Source organism: Entelurus aequoreus, linkage group LG26 (assembly GCF_033978785.1).
Source record: "Entelurus aequoreus isolate RoL-2023_Sb linkage group LG26, RoL_Eaeq_v1.1, whole genome shotgun sequence".
Classification (NCBI taxonomy): domain Eukaryota; kingdom Metazoa; phylum Chordata; class Actinopteri; order Syngnathiformes; family Syngnathidae; genus Entelurus; species Entelurus aequoreus.
This window is the reverse complement of record NC_084756.1, coordinates 16,936,483-16,957,442: the sequence shown is the minus strand read 5'-3', so window position 1 is coordinate 16,957,442 and position 20,960 is coordinate 16,936,483. Positions and strand designations below refer to the sequence as shown.

Genomic DNA, 20,960 nt, shown 5'->3' with positions numbered 1-20,960 from the left:
TAGTTGTAGGAGATGTCTTAAAACGTCATCAGGAGTCCCGACAAAACCTAAAAATAGCAGAAAATGCTTTTTTTGGGAAAACCTTTTTTCACAAAAAAAAATTCAAAAAACAGACTTGCTTCAGCAGCACAATTCTGGTGCTGTAGTTGTAGGAGATGTCTCAAAACGTCATCAGGAGTCCCGACAAAACCCGTAAATGTAAGAAAATGGAAGAAAATGCATATTTTACAAAAAAAAATTTTTTGCAAAAAAGTCTTAAGGGGGGACCCTTACAAAAAATTCAAAAAAACGGACTTGCTTCAGCAGCACAATTCTGGTGCTGTAGTTGTAGGAGATGTCTTAAAACGTCATCAGGAGTCCCGACAAAACCTAAAAATGGCAGAAAATGCTTTTTTTGGGAAAACCTTTTTTCACAAAAAAAAATTCAAAAAACAGACTTGCTTCAGCAGCACAATTCTGGTGCTGTAGTTGTAGGAGATGTTTCAAAACGTCATCAGGAGTCCTGACAAAACCCGTAAATGTAAGAAAATAGAAGAAAATGCACATTTTACAAAAACAAAAATTTGTAAAAAAGTCGTAAGGGGGGACCCTTACAAAAAATTCAAAAAAACGGACTTGCTTCAGCAGCACAATTCTGGTGCTGTAGTTGTAGGAGATGTCTCAAAACGTCATCAGGAGTCCCGACAAAACCCGTAAATGTAAGAAAATGGAAGAAAATGCATATTTTAAGAACATTTTTTTGCAAAAAAGTCGTAAGGGGGGACTATTACAAAAAATTCAAAAAAACGGATTTGCTTCAGCAGCACAATTCTGGTGCTGTTGTTGTAGGAGATGTCTCAAAACGTCATCAGGAGTCCCGACAAAACCCGTAAATGTAAGAAAATAGAAGAAAATGCATATTTTAAAAAAACATTTTTTTGCAAAAAAGTCGTAAGGGGGGACCCTTACAAAAAATTCAAAAAAACGGATTTGCTTCAGCAAAACAATTCTGGTGCTGTAGTTGTAGGAGATGTCTTAAAACGTCATCAGGAGTCCCGACAAAACCTAAAAATGGCAAAAAATGCTTTTTTGGGGAAAACTTTTTTTCACAAAAAATGTTTCAAAAAACAGACTTGCTCCAGCAGCACAATTCTGGTGCTGTTGTTGTAGGAGATGTCTCAAAACGTCATCAAGAGTCCCGACAAAACCCGTAAATGTAAGAAAATGGAAGAAAATGCATATTTTAAGAAAACATTTTTTTGCAAAAAAGTCGTAAGGGGGAACCCTTACAAAAAATTAAAAAAAACGGATTTGCTTCAGCAGCACAATTTTGGTGCTGTAGTTGTAGGAGATGTCTTAAAACGTCATCAGGAGTCCCGACAAAACCCGTAAATGTAAGAAAATGGAAGAAAATGCATATTTTAAGAAAACATTTTCTTTCCAAAAAGTCGTAAGGGCCCTTACAAAAAATTTAAAAAAACGGATTTGCTTCAGCAGCACAATTTTGGTGCTGTAGTTGAAGGAAATGTCTTAAAACGTCATCAGGAGTCTCAAAAAACCTAAAAATGGCAGAAAATGCTTTTTTTGGGAAAACTTTTTTTCACAAAAAAATATTCAAAAAACAGACTTGCTTCAGCAGCACAATTCTGGTAATGTAGTTGTAGGAGATGTCTCAAAACGTCATCAGGAGTCCCGACTAAACCTGAAAATAGAAGAAAATGCATATTTTCCGGAAAATTGTTTTTGCTAAAATGTCGTAAGGGGGGACCCTTAAACAAAATTCAAAAAAACTGACTTGCTTCAGCAGCACAATTCTGGTGCTGTAGTTGTAGGAGATGTCTCAAAACGTCATCAGGAGTCCCGACAAACCCCGAAAATGGAAGAAATTAGAAGAAAATGCATATTTTGCGGAAAAAAATATTTTGCTAAAATGCCGTAAAAAAAAAAAACTTCATCAGGAATCCCGACTAAACCCGTAAATGTAAGAAAATGTAAGAAAATGCATATTTTCCGAAAAAAAATGTTTGCTAAAATGTCGTAAGGGGGGACCCTTACAAAAAATTCAAAAAAACGGACTTGCTTCAGCAGCACAATTCTGGTGCTGTAGTTGTAGGAGATGTCTCAAAACGTCATCAGGAGTCCCGACTAAACCTGTTAATATAAGAAAATGTAAGAAAATGCATATTTTATTTTTCTGGTGCTGTAGTTGTAGGAGATGTCTCAAAACGTCTTTAGGAGTCCCGACAAAATCCGAAAATGGAAGAAATTATAAGAAAATGCATATTTTACGGAAAAAAAAATTTGCTAAAATGTCGTAAGGGGGGACCCTTACAAAAAATTAAAAAAACGGATTTGCTTCAGCAGCACAATTTTGGTGCTGTAGTTGTAGGAGATGTCTTAAAACGTCATCAGGAGTCCCGACAAAACCCGTAAATGTAAGAAAATGGAAGAAAATGCATATTTTAAGAAAACATTTTCTTTCCAAAAAGTACAAAAAATTTTAAAAAACGGACTGGCTTCAGCAGCACAATTCTGGTGCTGTAGTTGTAGGAGATGTCTCAAAACGTCATCAGGAGTCCCGACAAAACCCGTGAATGTAAGAAAATGTAACAAAATGCATATTTTTCGAAATTTTTTTATTGCTAAAACGTTTTAAGGGGCACCCCTACAAAAAATTCCAAAAAACGGACTTGTTTTAGCAGCACAATTCTGGTGCTGTAGTTGTAGGAGATGTCTGAAAACGTCATCAGGAGTCCCGACTAAACCTGAAAATGGAAGAAAATGCATATTTCCTGGAAAAATTTTTTTGCTAAAATGTCGTAAGGGGGGAGGGACCCTTACAAAAAATTTTAAAAAACAGACTTGCTTCTGCAGCACAATTCTGGTGCTGTGGTTATAAATAAATGATAAATGGGTTATAATTGTATAGCGCTTTTCTACCTTCTACCCGACTAAACCTGAAAATGGAAGAAAATGCATATTTTCCGGAACATTTTTTTTGCTCAAATGTCATAAGGGGGGACCCTTGTTGTAGGAGATGTCTTAAAACGTCATCAGGAGTCCCGAGAAAACCTAAAAATGGCAGAAAATGGGGAATGGGAAAACCTTTTTTCACAAAAAAAATTTCAAAAAACGGACTTGCTTCAGCAGCACAATTCTGGTGCTGTAGTTGTAGGAGATGTCTCAAAACGTCATCAGGAGTCCCGACAAAACCCGTAAATGTAAGAAAATGCATATTTTACGAAAATAATTTTTTACAAAAAATTAAAAAAAACGGACTTGCTTCAGCAGCACAATTCTGGTGCTGTAGTTGTAGGAGATGTCTCAAAACGTCTCCTACAACTCTACAACTTTAAGTTAATCGAAGAACGGTTGTTCTTCGATTAACTTCAACTAGTGATTCTGCTCAAGTGGTCATTTCCTGTTGAAGCAACGTTCCTTCACTAGCACTTTTTACGATGGCGCTTCTACAAAGTGCTGATAATTGACTGTTTTACTTATTTTTTGTATGAAAATAAAAGCATACATAATAGAAAAAGAGAACAATAAAAAAAATCACACCTGAATTCCAAGTTAGTTTTTATTAAATGTCCATTTTAGTTTGTTTTTTTTGAGGCAGTTCACTTAAACCTATATCTACAACCTAATTCAAAAATTACAATTTCGCGATTGTGTTGTGAATTCATGTATTTTATGTAAATTAGGTAGTAAAGTAGTTAAAAGATTGATCGCTTTGTCATTTGTGTAATTATAAGCTGCTAAGCAATGTATGGGCATTCTTGTTTCCCTGCGGATCAGGTGGGTAATGGCGGTCGATTATCACCATGGTGAAATTTTTTTGAAAGATTGTATTCTTGATTTAGAATGTTTATTTTGTATATAATGTTTTATATGACTAAGTTTTTTAAATAAAAATGATTAAAAAATTAAACCATGGGAACGTAACTGCCGTAAAACAGGCCGACAGTGAGTAACGCAGTCTTTGCGCATGTGTGGACCGATTGTGTCTTCCGGTGCCAATTGTGTAGTGACAGTGCTGCTAATCGCTAGCTCGCAGCTCAGGCCCCATACCGCCGGTAGTCGCTAGATAGTAGTTATGATAATAATTATAGTGATAATTTTGGTCATAATAAACATTTTTATATTTTTACATCTCTACCTCATTTAGCTTCACGAGAGTGACAAAAATCCCCACTAGTACAAACCACAAGCAGAATATTCATATTATCACCTCTCTGATCAATCCAAACTAGGCTGTAATTTTTGTTTTGTTTTATGTGTTAATATGAGTAAAATATTTTAAATCTAATTAATGTCACATAATCCAGAACAAGTAATAAGAAAACAATTAAGCATAGCCATCTATTTTTATGCAATAATTCATCTTTATGTTGTCAACGTTGACTGTAAAAAGAAATAATGCATGTCTTTTCTGCCTAGACAAGTAGAGATGAAGAAGACCAGAGGCAGAGATGTCAACCAGGGCCCCGCGTTGTTTCCAATCACGGCTCTTGTAAAATACTCCAAAGGTTTCGCATGCTCGACAGGACCCGATGCCGTCTGTCTTTATGAAAAGACCGCAAAGAACACGTACAGAAAGAGCAAAGAGATACTGGTAAATGTCGACTCATTTCCAGCTAATGACAACAATGTACATTCTAAATGTTTGCATGTGCGTGTGTCAGATCCCACGCCATCGTTACGGTGGTGACGCGCCTTCTGTAGACTGTCAGCAGATCACCAGGATGTGCATGAGTCCATCAGAGGAAACTCTGGCAGTCAGCACGGACAGAGGACAATTGTATGGCGTCAACATGTCCTCTGTGCTCATGAACAAGGTACCCTGACAAAAGGAATAATACAAGTTGATATCATACATGTTTCCATTCCCGGTGCCTTCATGTCACCTCATGTCAAATGTGCTGACTTGCACTTATGCACAAACATAGAAGGGTGGGTTTTGATTGAAATGACGTAGTCCAAGTGGCTCTTATTGTCAGTGTCCAACATATAGGGCCATTAAACTACTAACTAGTTTTTGGGGGTCACATTTCCAGAAAGCTAAGGACCGGGGGCCTAGTGGAGTGTCCGCCCTGAGGTTGTGAGTTCAAACCACGGCCGAGTCATATCAAAGACTATAAAAATGGGACCCATTGCCTCCCTGCTTGGCACTCAGCATCAATGGTTGGAATTGGGGATTAAATCACCAAAAATGATTCCTGGGCGCGGCCACCGCTGCTGCCCACTACTCCCCTCACTTCCCAGGGGGTGGAACAGGGGGATGGGTCAAATGCAGAGGACAAATTTCACCACACCTAGTGTGTGTGTGACAATCATTGGTACTTTAACTAACTTAACTTTGCTTCCTTCTTATTTTGTATATTCCTAAGAACCACATTGTCATTATGGGGTATTGTATGTAGAATTTTGAGGACAAAAATGAAGTTACCACAGTGTTTTATGTTTGCCAGCAATAATAACATTTCAATGCAATGATCTGCCAATCAAGTACCTCGGAATCTTGTTCTTGTGAGGGAAGAGTGGATCGGGAGATCGACAGGCGGATCGGTGCGGCGTCTTCAGTAATGCGGACGCTGTATCGATCCGTTGTGATGAAGAAGGAGCTGAGCCGGAAGGCAAAGCTCTCAATTTACCGGTCGATCTACGGTCCGATCCTCACTTATGGTCATGAGCTTTGGGTCATGACCGAAAGGACAAGATCATGGGTACAAGTGGCAGAAATGAGTTTCCTCCGCCGGGTGGCGGGGCTCTCCCTTAGAGATAGGGTGAGAAGCTCTTTCATCCGGGAGGAGCTCAAAGTAAAGCCGCTGCTCCTCCACATCGAGAGGAGCCAGATGAGGTGGTTCGGGCATCTGGTCAGGATGCCACCCGAACGCCTCCCTAGGAAGGTGTTTCGGGCACGTCCGACCGGTAGGAGGCCACGGGGAAGACCCAGGACCCGTTGGGAAGATTATCTCTCCCGGCTGGCCTGGGAACGCCTCGGGATCCCCCGGGAGGAGCTGGACTAAGTGGCTGGGGAGAGGGAAGTCTGGGCTTCCCTGCTTAGGCTGCTGCCCCCGCGACCCGACCTCTGATAAGCGGAAGAAGATGGATGGATGGATGGATGGATCTGCCAATCTGTTTACAATGGTCCAAGTTGCTCTATAAAACAGGAGCACTCTCGTGTTTTTAGGAAATCGCTGCAAAAATGTTTGTCTCCTAAGTTTTTAACTGAACTCGGGAGCTGGTATGGTGGATTTGGCCCGCAGACCGCTGGTTGAATAGCCCTGCAATAGAATATGTAAAAAAAAAAAAAAATCAAACGAAAATGTGTGTGTACTTGTCTTAAGACTGACTTTGCAGTACTCTACTTCATCCACTAGGACAGAAGACTACATTTTGAGGTTTTGTCGCTGCCCTTCCACTCAAAATCTATCACTGATGTGTCTGTCTGCACCTGGAAGCCAATTGTAGCCACCAGCTCTCTGGACCATTCAGTCTGCATCTGGAACTATGAAACCAAGTAAGAATGAAACCCTTTCATGCTGCGTCATCATCCTAATTGGAGCTTCACAATTATTTTGGCTCCATTTTCCACTTGCCATTTGAAATATGTATGTTTCTACATGCATATATATAAGTTTAACAACTCTGTGAGGATGTGTAAACAAAATATCTTCCTAGAAATGGTCTATGCTTGAATAACTCTGTGAGGATGCAAATAAAATGATCTAGATCAGGGGTGGGCAATTAATTTTTACCGGGGGCCGCATGAGCTACCCGAGCACTGCTGGAGGGCCACATCGACAATATTTCAATTAAATTTTGCTCAATATTATTTTTGATATATACCGTAAGATAAATAATAATAATAATAATAATAATAATAGTAATACTTCAACATAGTGTGTGTAACAGCATTCCATGACTAATATATATAAATTAACATTAATAATAAATGACAGTAAAATAAGCACACGTATGACTGAGGAGTCATAGTGTAACTTTGTGTGGTGTTTGAGTTGTCCGACTTTTTGTGTGGCCTTAAACGCACCAGTGGTTTAGTGCTATGCGTGTTGGTGACAGATGACAAGTTGGTTTTGGCCTGGTTTGTACGGCAGAAAATGACTAGTTTTTCGAGATAGAATTGTTTTACTCATGTTTTTGGTGTGGTTATGTCCGAATATAAACAGTTTTGTTCAATAAAGTGATCGATATAATTCCTGTCCTCGAAGCATCTCGATAGACGTTACAATAATTGAACGGTGTTCAATTGAACGGTGTTGACGAACACCGTTAGGGCCGCTTGTTGTCACTGTCACTCAAAGTTGCATTGCAAAATTCCATAGAATAAATATGTTTATTTTGTTTATAATTCAGATGGGATTTGATTTGGTGCGCGGCATATATTTGCTGCGCGCAGCAGACGCTTGAGCAGTGCGCAATTGCGCAGGCACGCACCTTAGGTGAGGGGACGTTGCTTTGCAGTTCATGTGTTGTTGGAAACACGCCATTCCTCATCAACTTTTCTCTTTTTGGCGTCTCGGGTGTAAACCGTGCATCACTTGTCGCTGCATGTGCACCTTCACTCGCAGGTTACACACGGACACACGCCCATAAATAATACTTTTCAAAATAAAAGCAGCACAGTTGTATTGCGCGCAGGACATAGATGTTTTTTCAACTTTATTTTGTAATTGCAGTTGTTCACATTCACTCACAATCACGCATACGTCCACACGGAAGTAATACAAATAACGATTTTCAAAACAAAAGCAGCACCGTTGTATTGCACACTCGACATAGATACTTTTTTAAATGTATTTTGTAATTTATAATTGGCCTCACGCGGGCCGGACAGGGACGCACAAAGGGCTGGATGCGGCCCGCGGGCCGCAGAATGCCCAGGTCTGATCTAGATGAATATGTTCTATGCTACAAGAAGGAAGATCATACACAACTTTAACAGGACTTCAACTCAAAACACACCTCACTAAAAAGTTGTTAGAGGTTGTGTTTGTGAAGTAGACATACGAGTGCTGCTAGCAGAGATTATGTTTGTAATGTAGATGTATTAATGCTCAGTATTTCTGCAGAGGTTGTTTGTGAAGTGGATGCATTAGTGCTGCCAGCATTCCTGTTGAACTTGTGTTTGTTAAATAGACGTATGAGTGCTGCCAGCATTCATGCAGAAGTCGTGTTTTTCAAATAGATGTATGAGTGCTGCCAGCATTGATGTAAAGGTTGTTTGTAAAATAGACCTATGAGTGCTGCCAGCATTCCTGTCAAACTTTTTTTTTTAAATTTACATATGAGTGCTGCCAGCATTCATGCAGAAGTCGTGTTTTTGAAATACATGCATGTATGAGTGCTGCCAGCATTGCTGCAGAGTTTGTGTTTCTAAAATAGACGTATGAGTGTTTCTAACATTTCTGCAGAGGTTGTGGTTGTAAAATAGACATATGGATGCTGCAAGCACAGTTGCAGAAGTTGTGTTTGTAAAATAGATGTATTAGTGCTGCCGCTCAGTACATCACATTGGTAAGGAGATAAAGTTATTTGCTTCAGATAGGGTCAAGTGTCTGTGGTGACAACAAGGTGAGTAGTACAAAGAAAGGTGGGTCTTGTATACAATCAAGATGGAGTTGAGATTGTCATGGTCTGGGGCTGCATGAGTACTGCTGGCACAGGGGGTAGGGGGGGCTACAGTTCATTGAGGGAAACATGTACGCTAACGTGTACTGTGACGTACTAAAGCAGAGAAATGACCACAGGGTAGTATTCTACACACGTCCAAGACCACCACTGGGTAAAGCTGAGGGAACTGTAGATGTGCTGTAGTGCCGTGTTTCTTAACCATTGGGCCGCGAGCGCCCTCTTGAGGGACACATAAAAATATCTGTTTATAAGGTGTGGTCCGTATGAGGCGCAGCGGTACTCAGTTGTAATACACTTTTCCACCACTTGTGGCAGTAATGACAGTATCAAACAAACAAGAAGTCTGGAGCTAAAGTCATGCACAAATTTCTTAAGCGAAAAATGTATGCACTTTATTTCTATTGACAGTTTAGTTAAGAAACATATTAATTATTACTTTACTTTATTTATTTTAGCACTACATATTTGTATGTAAATGCATTTTTCACCAGTTATTAATGAGTCCCATTTGATGCAGTGTATTTGGTTAGTATGTACTTATTTTTCCAATCAGCCTTCCCTACAGTAAACCTTGATAATAACATTTGTGATTAACACATGGTTTCATGTCAGTTGTATAAAATATGTTAGTTAACAACCTAACAAATTTTATATAATTGACCTGCAAGTAGGTTGATATAATTAATGAATACGATTAAAATCAATCCAATCCAATCCACTTTATTTATATAGCACATTTAAACAACAAAAATGTTTCCAAAGTGCTGCACAACAATATTAAAAACAATATTCAAATATTACGATTTTAAAGGGTAAAACCAATTAAAACAATAAATACAAATCAAAATTTATTAAAAAAACACAGAGGACAGAGGACCACACAACTCACGTAGTGTTAAAAGCCAAAGAATAAAAGTGGGTCTTAAGACGAGACTTAAAACACTCCACTGTGGGAGCAGTTTGAACATGGAGGGGCAGAGTGTTCCAGAGCTTAGGGCCGACCACAGAGAAGGCCCTGTCTCCCCTGGATTTAAGTCTGGTCTTGGGCACCACGAGCTGGAGCTGGCTCTCAGACCTCAGATCGCGCGCAGGAGTAAGATTACTAATTCAGTGTTAAAATTTTAGTATGGCCCCTATAGTAGAAAAGTTGGGCCCTAAAGTTAAAAAAAATAAGAACCCCTGATTTAGTGGACAAGCATGAGTCCAGACCTTAACCCTTTTGAGCATCCTGAAAGTGAAATTGGAGGAGAGCAAGGTTTCTAACATCCATCATCTCTGTGACGTTGTCATGGAGGGGTTACTGTGACGTTCAAGTGAACTTCATGCCCAGGAGAATTAAAGCAGTACTGAAACATAATAATACGTTTGTACATTTTCACTTAGGCGTGTACTTACTTTTAGTACCAGCGGTTTAGACTTTGATGGATGTGTGTTGACTTATTTTGAGTAAAGAGTAAATGTCCTGTTATCCAAGCAGTACACTAAAAACTCTATGTTGTATCAATTGTTCTGTGTTGTCATAATGAAAAGATGTCAAAGATATTTGCAGAAATGTGAGGGTTGTACTCAAAAAAGTACTATTAACATGTCAGATTTAAGACCCATGATTTTAAGACTCCATCTTGGAGTCTTGGAAGCCTCAAAATAATGCACATGATAGCTGTCAAGAACAGCTCCTAACTCACTGATGATTTGTGTAACTGATTACGATGTGTCCCCAGGATAGGCAGTGTTATCTTTAAGATAAGATTAAACCATACCTGTAAATACTACATTGTAATTCATGTGTATCTCTGTCTGTAATAACAGAATATTGGAAGTGTTCAAAGAATTCCAAGAACAACCATACAGTGTGGCCCTCCACCCCACGGGTCTCTTCATACTTGTGGGGTTTTCAGACAAACTCCAGCTAATGGGTCTGCATATGGATGACATCTGCACATTGAAGGACTTCACCATTCAAAACTGCAAAGAGGTAACTGGATTTTTTTTGTCTGGTTAGTCATACCAGAGTATCCTCATAGACCACCTCCAAAACAGACTTCAATTTTACATTTTGTTACTGAATTAAACACCTGCGTATCCAGATAAAGGATGGCTTTGGATTTAAAGTTTGAACTACGAACCGTAACCACAGAGTATGAGAGCTTTAATCCTTTTTTTAAAATACATGTAAATAATGTAATATTCTACGTAACATTGGTTGAATATTCATATAAATATTCTTATTATCTTATATAAAGAAGTAATGTATTGGATATTGAAGTAAAGTTCAAATGCTAAAGGAGAACTGCACTTTTTTTAAATATGGCCTATTATTCACAATCCTTATCTAAGAGAAGAACACATATGTTTTTCTTTTTTTATACATTCCAACTTGTAAATAAACGCTTGCACAAGTCAGCTAATGGAGGTAATGGGATTTGCTCTATTCCACCTATGAAGCACTCTACAAAAATATCCAAAAACCTCTATCAATATTGTTTATACACGCTGTAAGTATATATGTAATGTAGTAACAGGCACATTCATAATAACATGTAATATTTATGTGTTTTGCTCATTTTAAGCATACAGCAGCGCATTCATTTCACAGATGCATTACAACGTTCGCCATTTCCTTCAACAACAACACTCATTACAGACTTAATACTTACTACTTTGGGACAAATAATAATCTAAAAACTTATATTTCTGAGCCTGAGATACAAGTTTTAGAAGTTGAGTGATAAGTAAAACCAGCAAGTAGCAGTATTGCTAAGTGCTAAATAAGAAATACAAACTACAAACATAATTACAATTACAATTGGGTCCTCTGTCCCAAAGGGACATTCGGTCCCTAATAAGACAATTACTTACTGTACAATGTCTGCTCTCACTGGAATTTTCGACTGATGGGATGGATGTTTATATCGTCCCGTTTAGATGATGAATTAATCATAGAATATGTTGACGTTGCAGGCCAAAGTGTCCCAAATTGTGTTTTTTGGAGCTTTAATTTTTGTTAGCTGATGGTTTACACTGCAAGTAAAATGTGATTTTTATCAGACTCTAGTGCAAAACACGGCAAAGGTTTTATATGATAACATGTATAATAAATATTTTGGGCCACTGTAACCTTACACAAATTTGGAACAGTCACACTGTCTGAATGTTTAATTAAGTGATTATTTGGCATACCACTACATGGAGCCCCACAGTTTGAGAATCACTGCTCTAATAAAACCAGGATTTTGCTGCAGAAGTAGCTCCCTTCTCTCTCTCCATAACCCTCCTGCTTGCTTGACGTTGGCATTATTTTAATTTTGGATCAATATTGCCATTTAATTGACTGTTTCAATTATCATAGAATTAACTTCAGAACCCTCTCTGTCTTTCTTCGATTGCCATAATTTGCTTCCAATTAAGGAAGCGCACAACACAAGCCAAATACATAGAAGCATAATCCAGGTTTAAACCCAAAATATGCCTCACATACTTATTCAACTTATTTGAAATGATAACATGTATAAGTACTCACCACTAATAAATGATAATGAAAGAAAGTAAGTTACTTTATAAAAGTAACTTTCCCAACACTATTCTGCAGAATTGGCTGTGTAGAAGCCTCCATCTCCCTCTAAAACTTTTTATGCTGTACTATTACATACAGAATGTTTTATTATCAATTGGAGGTGAATGAGAATCTGCGGAAAAAAGAGCCTAATTTTGAAGAAATTCTGAATACAATATAATATATGGGATCCACTGTCCACCTACAATTGATAAAAAATTTGCATTTTTCTGTCCACTCCTAGTGTTCTTTTAGTCATGGTGGCCACTTGTTTGCAGCAGCCAGTGGAAATGTCATCCATATCTACTCCCTGACCTCTTTCCAGAACATCCACAATCTGAAAGGTCACAATGGAAAGGTGAGTACCATTTAGTGTGTAATACAACAAAGTGCACAAAACCGTGTGCCTCATCCCTAGCCAAACACAAAAAGTAAACTCTGTAATTATGGAACCACAATGTGAACAATTTGTCCAGAACATGTTGCGCATTGATTGGCAACACTAAATGGTCTCTAGTGTGTGAATGTGAGTGTGAATGTTGTCTGTCTATCTGTGTTGGCCCTGTGATTGTCCAGGGTGTACCCTGCCTTCTGCCCGAATGCAGCTGAGATAGGCTCCAGCACCCCCCGCGACTCCAAAAGGGACAAGCGGTAGAAAATGGATAGATGGATGGATGTTGCGCAATGTTTCTGTCTCTTATCTTATGCCAATAACAGAATCATCAAATTGTTATGATCTAATTATGAAGTGCTCATGTTTGGACACCGCTTTTAAAAGGGAGCTTAACTTTTTTGGAATAATTCACAATTGTTATGTAAGACAAGAACACACATGTTATTTTTTTATGTATTTTACCTCGTAAATAAATGCTAGCAAAAGTCAGCTAACAATTAAGCCAATGAGTCGCTCTTTTCTGCCCATAGAGCGCTCTAAAAAAAATCCAAAAACCTCGATCAAAGTTTAATTTATATGTTGTAAGTATATATGTAATGTAGTAACAGGCATGTTCACAATAACATGTAATATTTACGTATTTTGCTCATTTTAGGCATACGGCGGGGTATTAATTTCCCTGACGCATCACAACGTTCGCTTCTCCTGTCCCTTCAACAACAAAAAACCTACTAATCTTGTCAGACTTCATGAGAGATAACAACGATTACTTTGGGATAAATGATTATCCAGAACCTTATGTTTTTGAGTCTGAATATAAGGAGGATGAGCTACACGTTTTAGAAGCTGCGTGCTAACCGGATCCAGCTTTAGTGAAACACTGAGCATCATGCAGCAGTATTGCTAAGAGCTCAACAAGATATACAAACTACAAACATAATAAAACAATCACTTACTTAACAATGTCTGCTCTCACTTGGTAGCCGATTTATGGGATGTTCATATCTTCCCGTTTAAATGAAGATTTAATCATAATCCTCATGAAGGGTTACAAAAAAGGGGTTGCAAACAAGCGTCTTTTCGTGTCTTTTTCGCCATATAAGTTGAATGTCAAAGTTGACCAACTTCTCCATTTATGGCCGATACCTTCTACTATCCAGGTGAGAGGCATGTTTTATAATCTGAAATTAACTTTCACCAACTCAAAGTCGATGCAGCAGCTCAGTATTTTATTATAGCAGCATAAGCTCGTTAACTCTCTGTGATTACGGCGCCGCTAAGAATAGTTTGTCAGTGTTAACGCTTATAATAACAATATCGCTAATACTTTGTTAATACTCAGGTCACGAAATGTAAATGGAGTATTGTTGGCGATGTATTGATGTATTTTAGAGGGCTTTATGGGCGCAATAAAGTACTCTCATTAGCCGCATTGTTAGCCACCTCCTACTTGCCGTATTTTATGACCTCAAATGCGTTAAAAAAGCAAGACACGTGTTCTTGCATAGGGATTGTGAATGAGAGGCAAAGTTAACGAAAAGCGAAGTTCCTCTTTCAGGAGAATTTCAATCCTGTAAGTGACATTTTCTTTGTAGAATCTCGCATCTTTATAATTTGTATCTGTTATGGTAGTATTTGTGTTGTGAGAGGAGCCGAAAATGAGCTTCTCCTGCTTGAAAGACCAGCAGCCAACACAGATCTCCAATAATACCAGATGCTAGATTTGTTGGTAGTTGTTTTTAATCAAGAAAAAGTCACAAAAAACATACGAGAAATCTCTAGAAACTTGTAAAATTCTCAACAAAGTGTATTGTACAATAAGAAGCAACAGTTGAAAATAAAGCAAAACGACAATGTAAGAAACAATATATATTAATACTAATTAATAATAAAACAGATTTGTTTTTAAATGTAGGCTTACATTTTTGTAGCCTTTTTAAAAGTTTATACACACCTCATTGCCGATTATGCAAATTATATGATGACATCATATTACCACACCCATAGCCACGCACCATCATCACATCTATATTGGCAAGCTGGGAAAACTTTTAACTGAAATTATTCACTTTTTAATTACAAATTAATTTTATGTCAAAAGATTCATATTAAAATTGTATTATTTACTCAATTCTATTACCAATGTTTTTCAATTTGTCAGATTCTGCTTGTCCAAATGTCAATGTTTCAATTGATTTATACAGTGTTTCAGTTCGGCATTCACACACAATTCATACAAAAAATGCTTCATGCTGTATGTATTTTTCCCATTTTGTGTACATTTAAAGATTTGTGACGTGAAGTGGAGCAAGGACGACAGTCTGCTTGTGTCACGTGGAATTGACGGTGTGGTGTACGAGTGGAGCACGCAGACTGGCAAGCGAGAGTCCAACAGTGCCCTCAAGTCCTGCAGTTATACAAGTGTGGCCTTCTCTTCTGACGGCAGGTCCGTTCTGGCTTTGAGCACAGACCACACCTTAAAAGAACTCCAAGCTGGCCAGGTAAAAATAAGCAGTCTTTATTCTTCTCATTCATCCAGGTCATTGTAATCTCAGGCCATTCATTCGATTGCCACTGGACTGTTCGGTTTGTCTTAGAAGACATCTCTCATCCAAGTAGGCTTCATCAGTTCATGCTCATAGATTTATAAATAGTTGTAAAGTAAATAGTTGGGGTTTTAGCACCAGCTGTTCTACTAGATCTGACCAATCTAATTCTCAGACTAAAACCACGTTATGTCCTTAATGTGGATGTTCACTAGTGTTTGGAGCAGTGGTTCTTAACCTGGGTTCGATCGAACCCTAGGGGTTCGGTGAGTCGGCCTCAGGGGTACGGCGGAGCCTCCGCCGCGGAGGTCAAGACACACCAGTGTAAATAAAAACTTCTCCCTATCGACGTATTATGGATACCCCCAAACAATGTTCCCTCTAATTTTCCATATGCGTGAGCAAACGTAAAAACTCCTTGAGCATTCAGTGGAGCACATGTGAGCGACGTCAGACGTGCACATGCACTGTGGCCACACCAGCAGCACACCTGTCCCAAACCTGACTAAATAACAAGTTAAATGTTTTATTATTATAATCAAATGACAGCAGTCATTTCCATGAGATTATTTTCTAATATAAGTGTTTTGGCTCACTTACAATGACAATAACAAAAAATATTGATTTTTATGAGCTGTGCACTAGTATTGTATGTCTGGGTGGGGTTCCTGCTTTGGAAATAATTTGTACCCCTTTCAGATATCGCATTTAGTTCCCACTAAAACATGTTGCACAATTAGATGTAAACATGGGATCATGTGTACATTCCTGTAACTTTCTGTTTGTAAAATATATCTTTATTAGTATTGCTTTAATATAATAACATCATTTCATGATTAATATTTATAAATTAAGATTAAATTAAGAAAAAAACATTTTATTTTTCACTAAAGAAGGGTTTGGTGAATGCGCATATGAAACTGGTGGGGTTTGGTACCTCCAACAAGGTTAAGAACCACTGGTTTAGAGGTTGTCACTGCACCTGTGGAACTCCACGAACAAACGTTTTAGTCTTCCCACATTAATTCTGAGGCGATTAAAGTCAGTCCACAGTCAGTTCTCCTTACAGGACTGTGGCAGTGGCAGTGAGTTGAGCTGTGCATGAGATAGACGTAGTGTATTCTATTTAGAGGAATGGTGCTAGAACCCTTCCTTGCTAGTATTGAAAATTGCTGATAGGAAATTGCACTTTTCTCCTAAAATGTTGCTTTTCATTCCAAATTCCAATATAAGATAAGAGCACCTCGTCTTTCCTGTGAAAACATTTTAGAAAACTGCTAGAATAAGGCTGCTAACCAAGCAGGTAATGGGAATTAATCTATTCTGCCTATACAACGCTCTAAGAAACATGCACGGTCAACCATGCCATACCATGCTCCATTTACATGCAGTAACCTGCATATTAACCAAGCTATAGTGACAATGTTACTGTAAGCGCTAACACAAAGGAACGACTTCTCTGGCGTAGTGATGTGTATTTCTGGTCTCGTCATCCTCGTCCGGACAGAAGGCTGACAAGGCAGTGTGACTGGATCAAAAGAGACGTCGTAGATGCTTTACTGAACCAAAAGTTGCTTTATTAAACGCGAGCGTCATTATACAGGACTGCAGTTCCTGGAGGAGGTCAAGTCAAAAATGAGGCACTCCTAACTTGGAGAAGCCAAACCATCAGTTTTATATACCTACCTACTGTCTGTGTGTGTGTGTTGGGTCAGGAGAGCTCATCCTTACCATAAAAAGGATGTTTGTGTGTAAGCGACTGAAAAGAAAACAGATGTCAGTCGTAACTTAGATGTTGATATCAAGCTAAACATGTAGTCTCTTCTCACGGATAGGGCCATCACCTTTGCATACCAAGGTCCAATTTTATTGCCTTGTCTTCCACAATAACTAATCCAATCCACAGACAAATGTCAGTACTAAAGGGACCTACGTTATTATGTGCCCAAACTGAAATACCTACTAGTTAAACTGGTGGTTTGCTTTCTCCAAGAGAAATATAAACATTTACCATATGCAAAACATAGTACGAGTAAATTAATTCACTTCAGTAGTGAAACATCACCTAGCTCATACTGCTCCTCCGACCGCTTGCGAGTAGCCAGCTACTAGCTAGCTTTAGTAACTAATAACATTGGTTGCGACCCGCCATGAAATAAAAAAAAGTATTAGATTGAGCTGCTTTTGCTGCTATTGTATTGCCTTTAAGTTAGTAAAAGTTAATGCTAGGTTATAAACAGTGTTGGGACTAACGCCGTTAGTTTCGGCGGTAACTAGTAATCTAACGCGTTATTTTTGATATTCAGTAACTCAGTTACCGTTACTACATGATGCGTTACTGCGTTATTTTTTATGTAGTATCGGCTAGAAACAGAAGATCTGAGTGTGTTTTAATGCAGCGCTGCGGTGGAAAAGAAAAGGCGTGCTTTCTGTGGGTGGGGGCGAGGGGGGGGCTCCCATACCGTAGTTGAGGGGCGCAGGGGAGACGTATATGTACTTCGGGGCTAACAACCTTACCTTTACCCGGCAGTGGGTCTTTACAGCTGAGGGTGAATGACGAGGCCGGCGGTTTGTTGCAACTTTGTGACTTTATTGGACGCAGCCATCCACAAAGCTAGAGCACCTGCATGCACTCACTGTCGCCGGTCCCTCACTTCTCTTGCCCACTCACTCACTGACGTCACTCAGCTCACATGCTGTCATATCTTAAAGGGCCACACACACACACACATACGCTACTCTCATAACAACTAACAAGACATCATGGCGAAGCCAGAAGTCGAGTTTTTTAACATGGAGACATTCTCAATACTTTTCTTTTGTCGAGCACAAAGAAAATAACATTTTAGTTAAATGTAAGTTGTGTCTTGGATCAAAGATCCTATCTACTTAAAGTTAAAGTTAAAGTGCAATGATGTTGCAGCTATTTAAAATAGTTTTGTCAATTTGTTCTGGCCTGAAATAAATTGGCCCTTTGAAACATATCTTTGTCTTTGTGTGTTGTATGTAGACCACATTGCTTAGCAGAGTTCAGTGATGCAAATGCATGTCAAGCTAATCAACACATTGTATTATTCTCCAGTGCAATAACAGTACTGAAATGAAGGCTAAAAGGGCAGTAATGGTAGCCTTAAAAAAAGGGGGGGGAAAAGAAGTAACTAAATAGTTACTTTTCACAGTAACGCATTACTTTTTGGTGTAAGTAACTGAGTTACGTTTGAAATCAAGTAACTAGTAACTGTAACTAGTTACTGGTTTTCAGTAACTAACCCAACACTGATTATAAATCATGCATCTCCCATGTATAGTAGAAAGTTGTGGCACCAAGCCGAGAAGTTGGTCAACTTTGAGAATCCACACACTATCAACTTGGTACTATTTGGCTCTCAACAAATGGAACACAGCATAAAACTTGACAACATTGCTTGGAAGCATGTTTTATCTGAGAAGTAAGGATTATTCTGAATTTAGCAGCTCAAGCAGTGCACAGTATCTGAGCGATACAAACATCCTATCAGTTGGCATCAAAGTGAGAGCGGACATTGTAAATCACTGTTACACAATATGTTCTTATTTATATATTTAGCAATAGTGCTAGATGATAATCAATTAATCATGACTAATAATAAATTTAAAAAAATGATGATAATCTATGCAGCCACAAAAGACTACAGTAATTCTTAAAATGACCAAAATACTGTAAATATTACATATTATCATGACTGGGCCTGTTACTAATTACCTGCATACTTACAGCATGTACGTATATCAAACCATGTTAGGGGTTTTTTGAATGTTGTACTTTATTGGCAGAATATAACTTTGTGTGTCCTTCTACAGTGTGTAGTGTAGCAGGTTTAGCAATACCTCATCCTCCAGTCTTAAGATTTACTTTAATTGCCGCCATGCAGGTGGAGGGACGTTTTACATTATGTTGAGGTTGGGGTCGCTCAATTGTCGCTGTCAAATTTGCTGGACTCAGCTAGAATGTGTCATCAAAATTCATTATCACGATATGACAATGCCATGATAGTATTAAAAACTCTTTCACCGGCCAAATGTATATAATTTACGTCGCTTATTTCATGCAACCCCGATTTCCAATATTTACTCACGTCTTCACTCCTAATTTACGTACAGATTAGTGCGGGTTCAGTACCTGCAGTAATATGTTATTGTGGGTAATTGGTTCTGCGCTGAACCATTTTTGAACTGTTCTTCATTTTCTGGTTGCACAGATTCTGAGACAGGTTCCTGTTGATAATCTATCGTACACAACTATGGCAGTGTCTCACTCTGGTAATGTCGTCTTCACTGGAACCGACACTGGAAACATCGGGGCGGTTAAATTTCCATCACCTCGTGAGAAGGAGTGGATGATTTACCACGTGCACGGTGGCCCTGTCACCAAGGTAGGCATGACTTCAACTTCAAGCATGTGCACATTAAGGAGGTAGGTTTGAAAGGTTGCATGAGGGCATCCGTTTGACTGTAGAACAGATTATTTCTACTTCCATTATTTACAAGAGAAAACATGTTTTATCGAAAGACCAACCAGTATCCTGCATCAGATTGTGTCTGACTTCACGGCTTTCGCTGAATATCTCCTTTCACAAAAAAGGCTAAGAATCCACGCATTATTTGACTGACGCTGCTCGACTCTACCTCCTCAGATGGTGGTCACATGTGATGATCAGTTCCTACTTACAGTCTCTGAAGACAACTGCCTGGCGTTGTGGAGGATCCTCAATGATGACGACTGTGGATTGAAGGCCAACAAACACATTGAAGAGACACTTATTAACAAGGCATGCTTGGAAGACAAGGTGTGTTGATTTGCATCTGGGCTTGTCACATTTTTTGCACAGTGTACAGTACATACTGTGGTACCTCGGTTTTCGTACGCCTTGGTTTTTGTAGGATTAGTTTTTTGCCAAAACATATGTCACAGTTTTTCGTTCACTGTCTCACTTATCCCCAAACATAGTGCCTAACTTTGTGCCGTTGGCTCAGCAGATACCTGGTATATGATCAGGGCCATAAAGGGGAATTGCTGTTTTTCGCAGTGTTGCTTATCATTCACAATCCTTATGTAAGACAGAACACATGTTTTTTGTTTGTTTTATGCATTCTAAATAGTAAATAAATGTCATCAAAAGTCTGCCGACAATGGAGCCTATTGGAGTCGCTCTATTCTGCCTATAAAAGCCCTTAAAAAACATCCAAACACCTCCATTAAGGTTTAATATAAATACTGTAAGTATATATGTAATGTAGTAACGAGCATATTTATAATAACATTTAATTATTATGTATTTTGCTCATTTTAAGCATCACTTAAAGTTCGCCTTTTTCTTCGACAACATCACTGATTGTTACTCACTGCAGACATTATGAGAGCCAACATACTGTAAGAATATTAATAAAGTGACTGTACTACATGAAGTCCGCTGTTAACATAATAAGAAAATGTCTTAAGGGTTCGTTAGGATGAGGGGGGTGGGGGAGTAGGGGATCAGGAGTTGAGGAGTTGAACAGCACTGGGGACAAAGGTTGCCCCTCTTCTCTGTGTCCTGCAGTCGGGACAACGAAGCCGACGTCCTGACGGAATCCACTCACACGCTGGAAAGAGAGCGTGCGAGGGGGTACGACTTGCTAACTTGAGTGTCTGCTGCTCGTAGATTGTGGACAGAGTCCTTGCAGGAAGTCCAATGATTTTAGAACAGACTTTGACCATGTTCTGCAGGCGGTTTCTGTTCTGGAAGCTGGTGGAGGGAAACAGCAGGTTATAAAGCAGGCTTATACAACTGGCGGCCCGCGGGCCACATCC

The 20,960-nt window shown here is 38.8% G+C and overlaps 1 protein-coding gene across 1 annotated transcript in view; it reads left to right on the top strand.

Annotated features, from left to right (window-relative positions):
• The window catches only part of cfap57 (cilia and flagella associated protein 57), a 51,084-nt gene that overhangs the window by 13,549 nt on the left and 16,575 nt on the right, over positions 1-20,960 (top strand). Inside the window, exons 4-11 of the mRNA XM_062038290.1 lie at positions 4,420-4,594; positions 4,665-4,817; positions 6,363-6,502; positions 10,447-10,612; positions 12,435-12,548; positions 14,873-15,085; positions 19,369-19,542; positions 19,804-19,956. Coding sequence (XP_061894274.1) covers positions 4,420-4,594; positions 4,665-4,817; positions 6,363-6,502; positions 10,447-10,612; positions 12,435-12,548; positions 14,873-15,085; positions 19,369-19,542; positions 19,804-19,956 — 1,288 coding nt within the window. The remainder of the gene's footprint in view (positions 1-4,419; positions 4,595-4,664; positions 4,818-6,362; positions 6,503-10,446; positions 10,613-12,434; positions 12,549-14,872; positions 15,086-19,368; positions 19,543-19,803; positions 19,957-20,960) is intronic.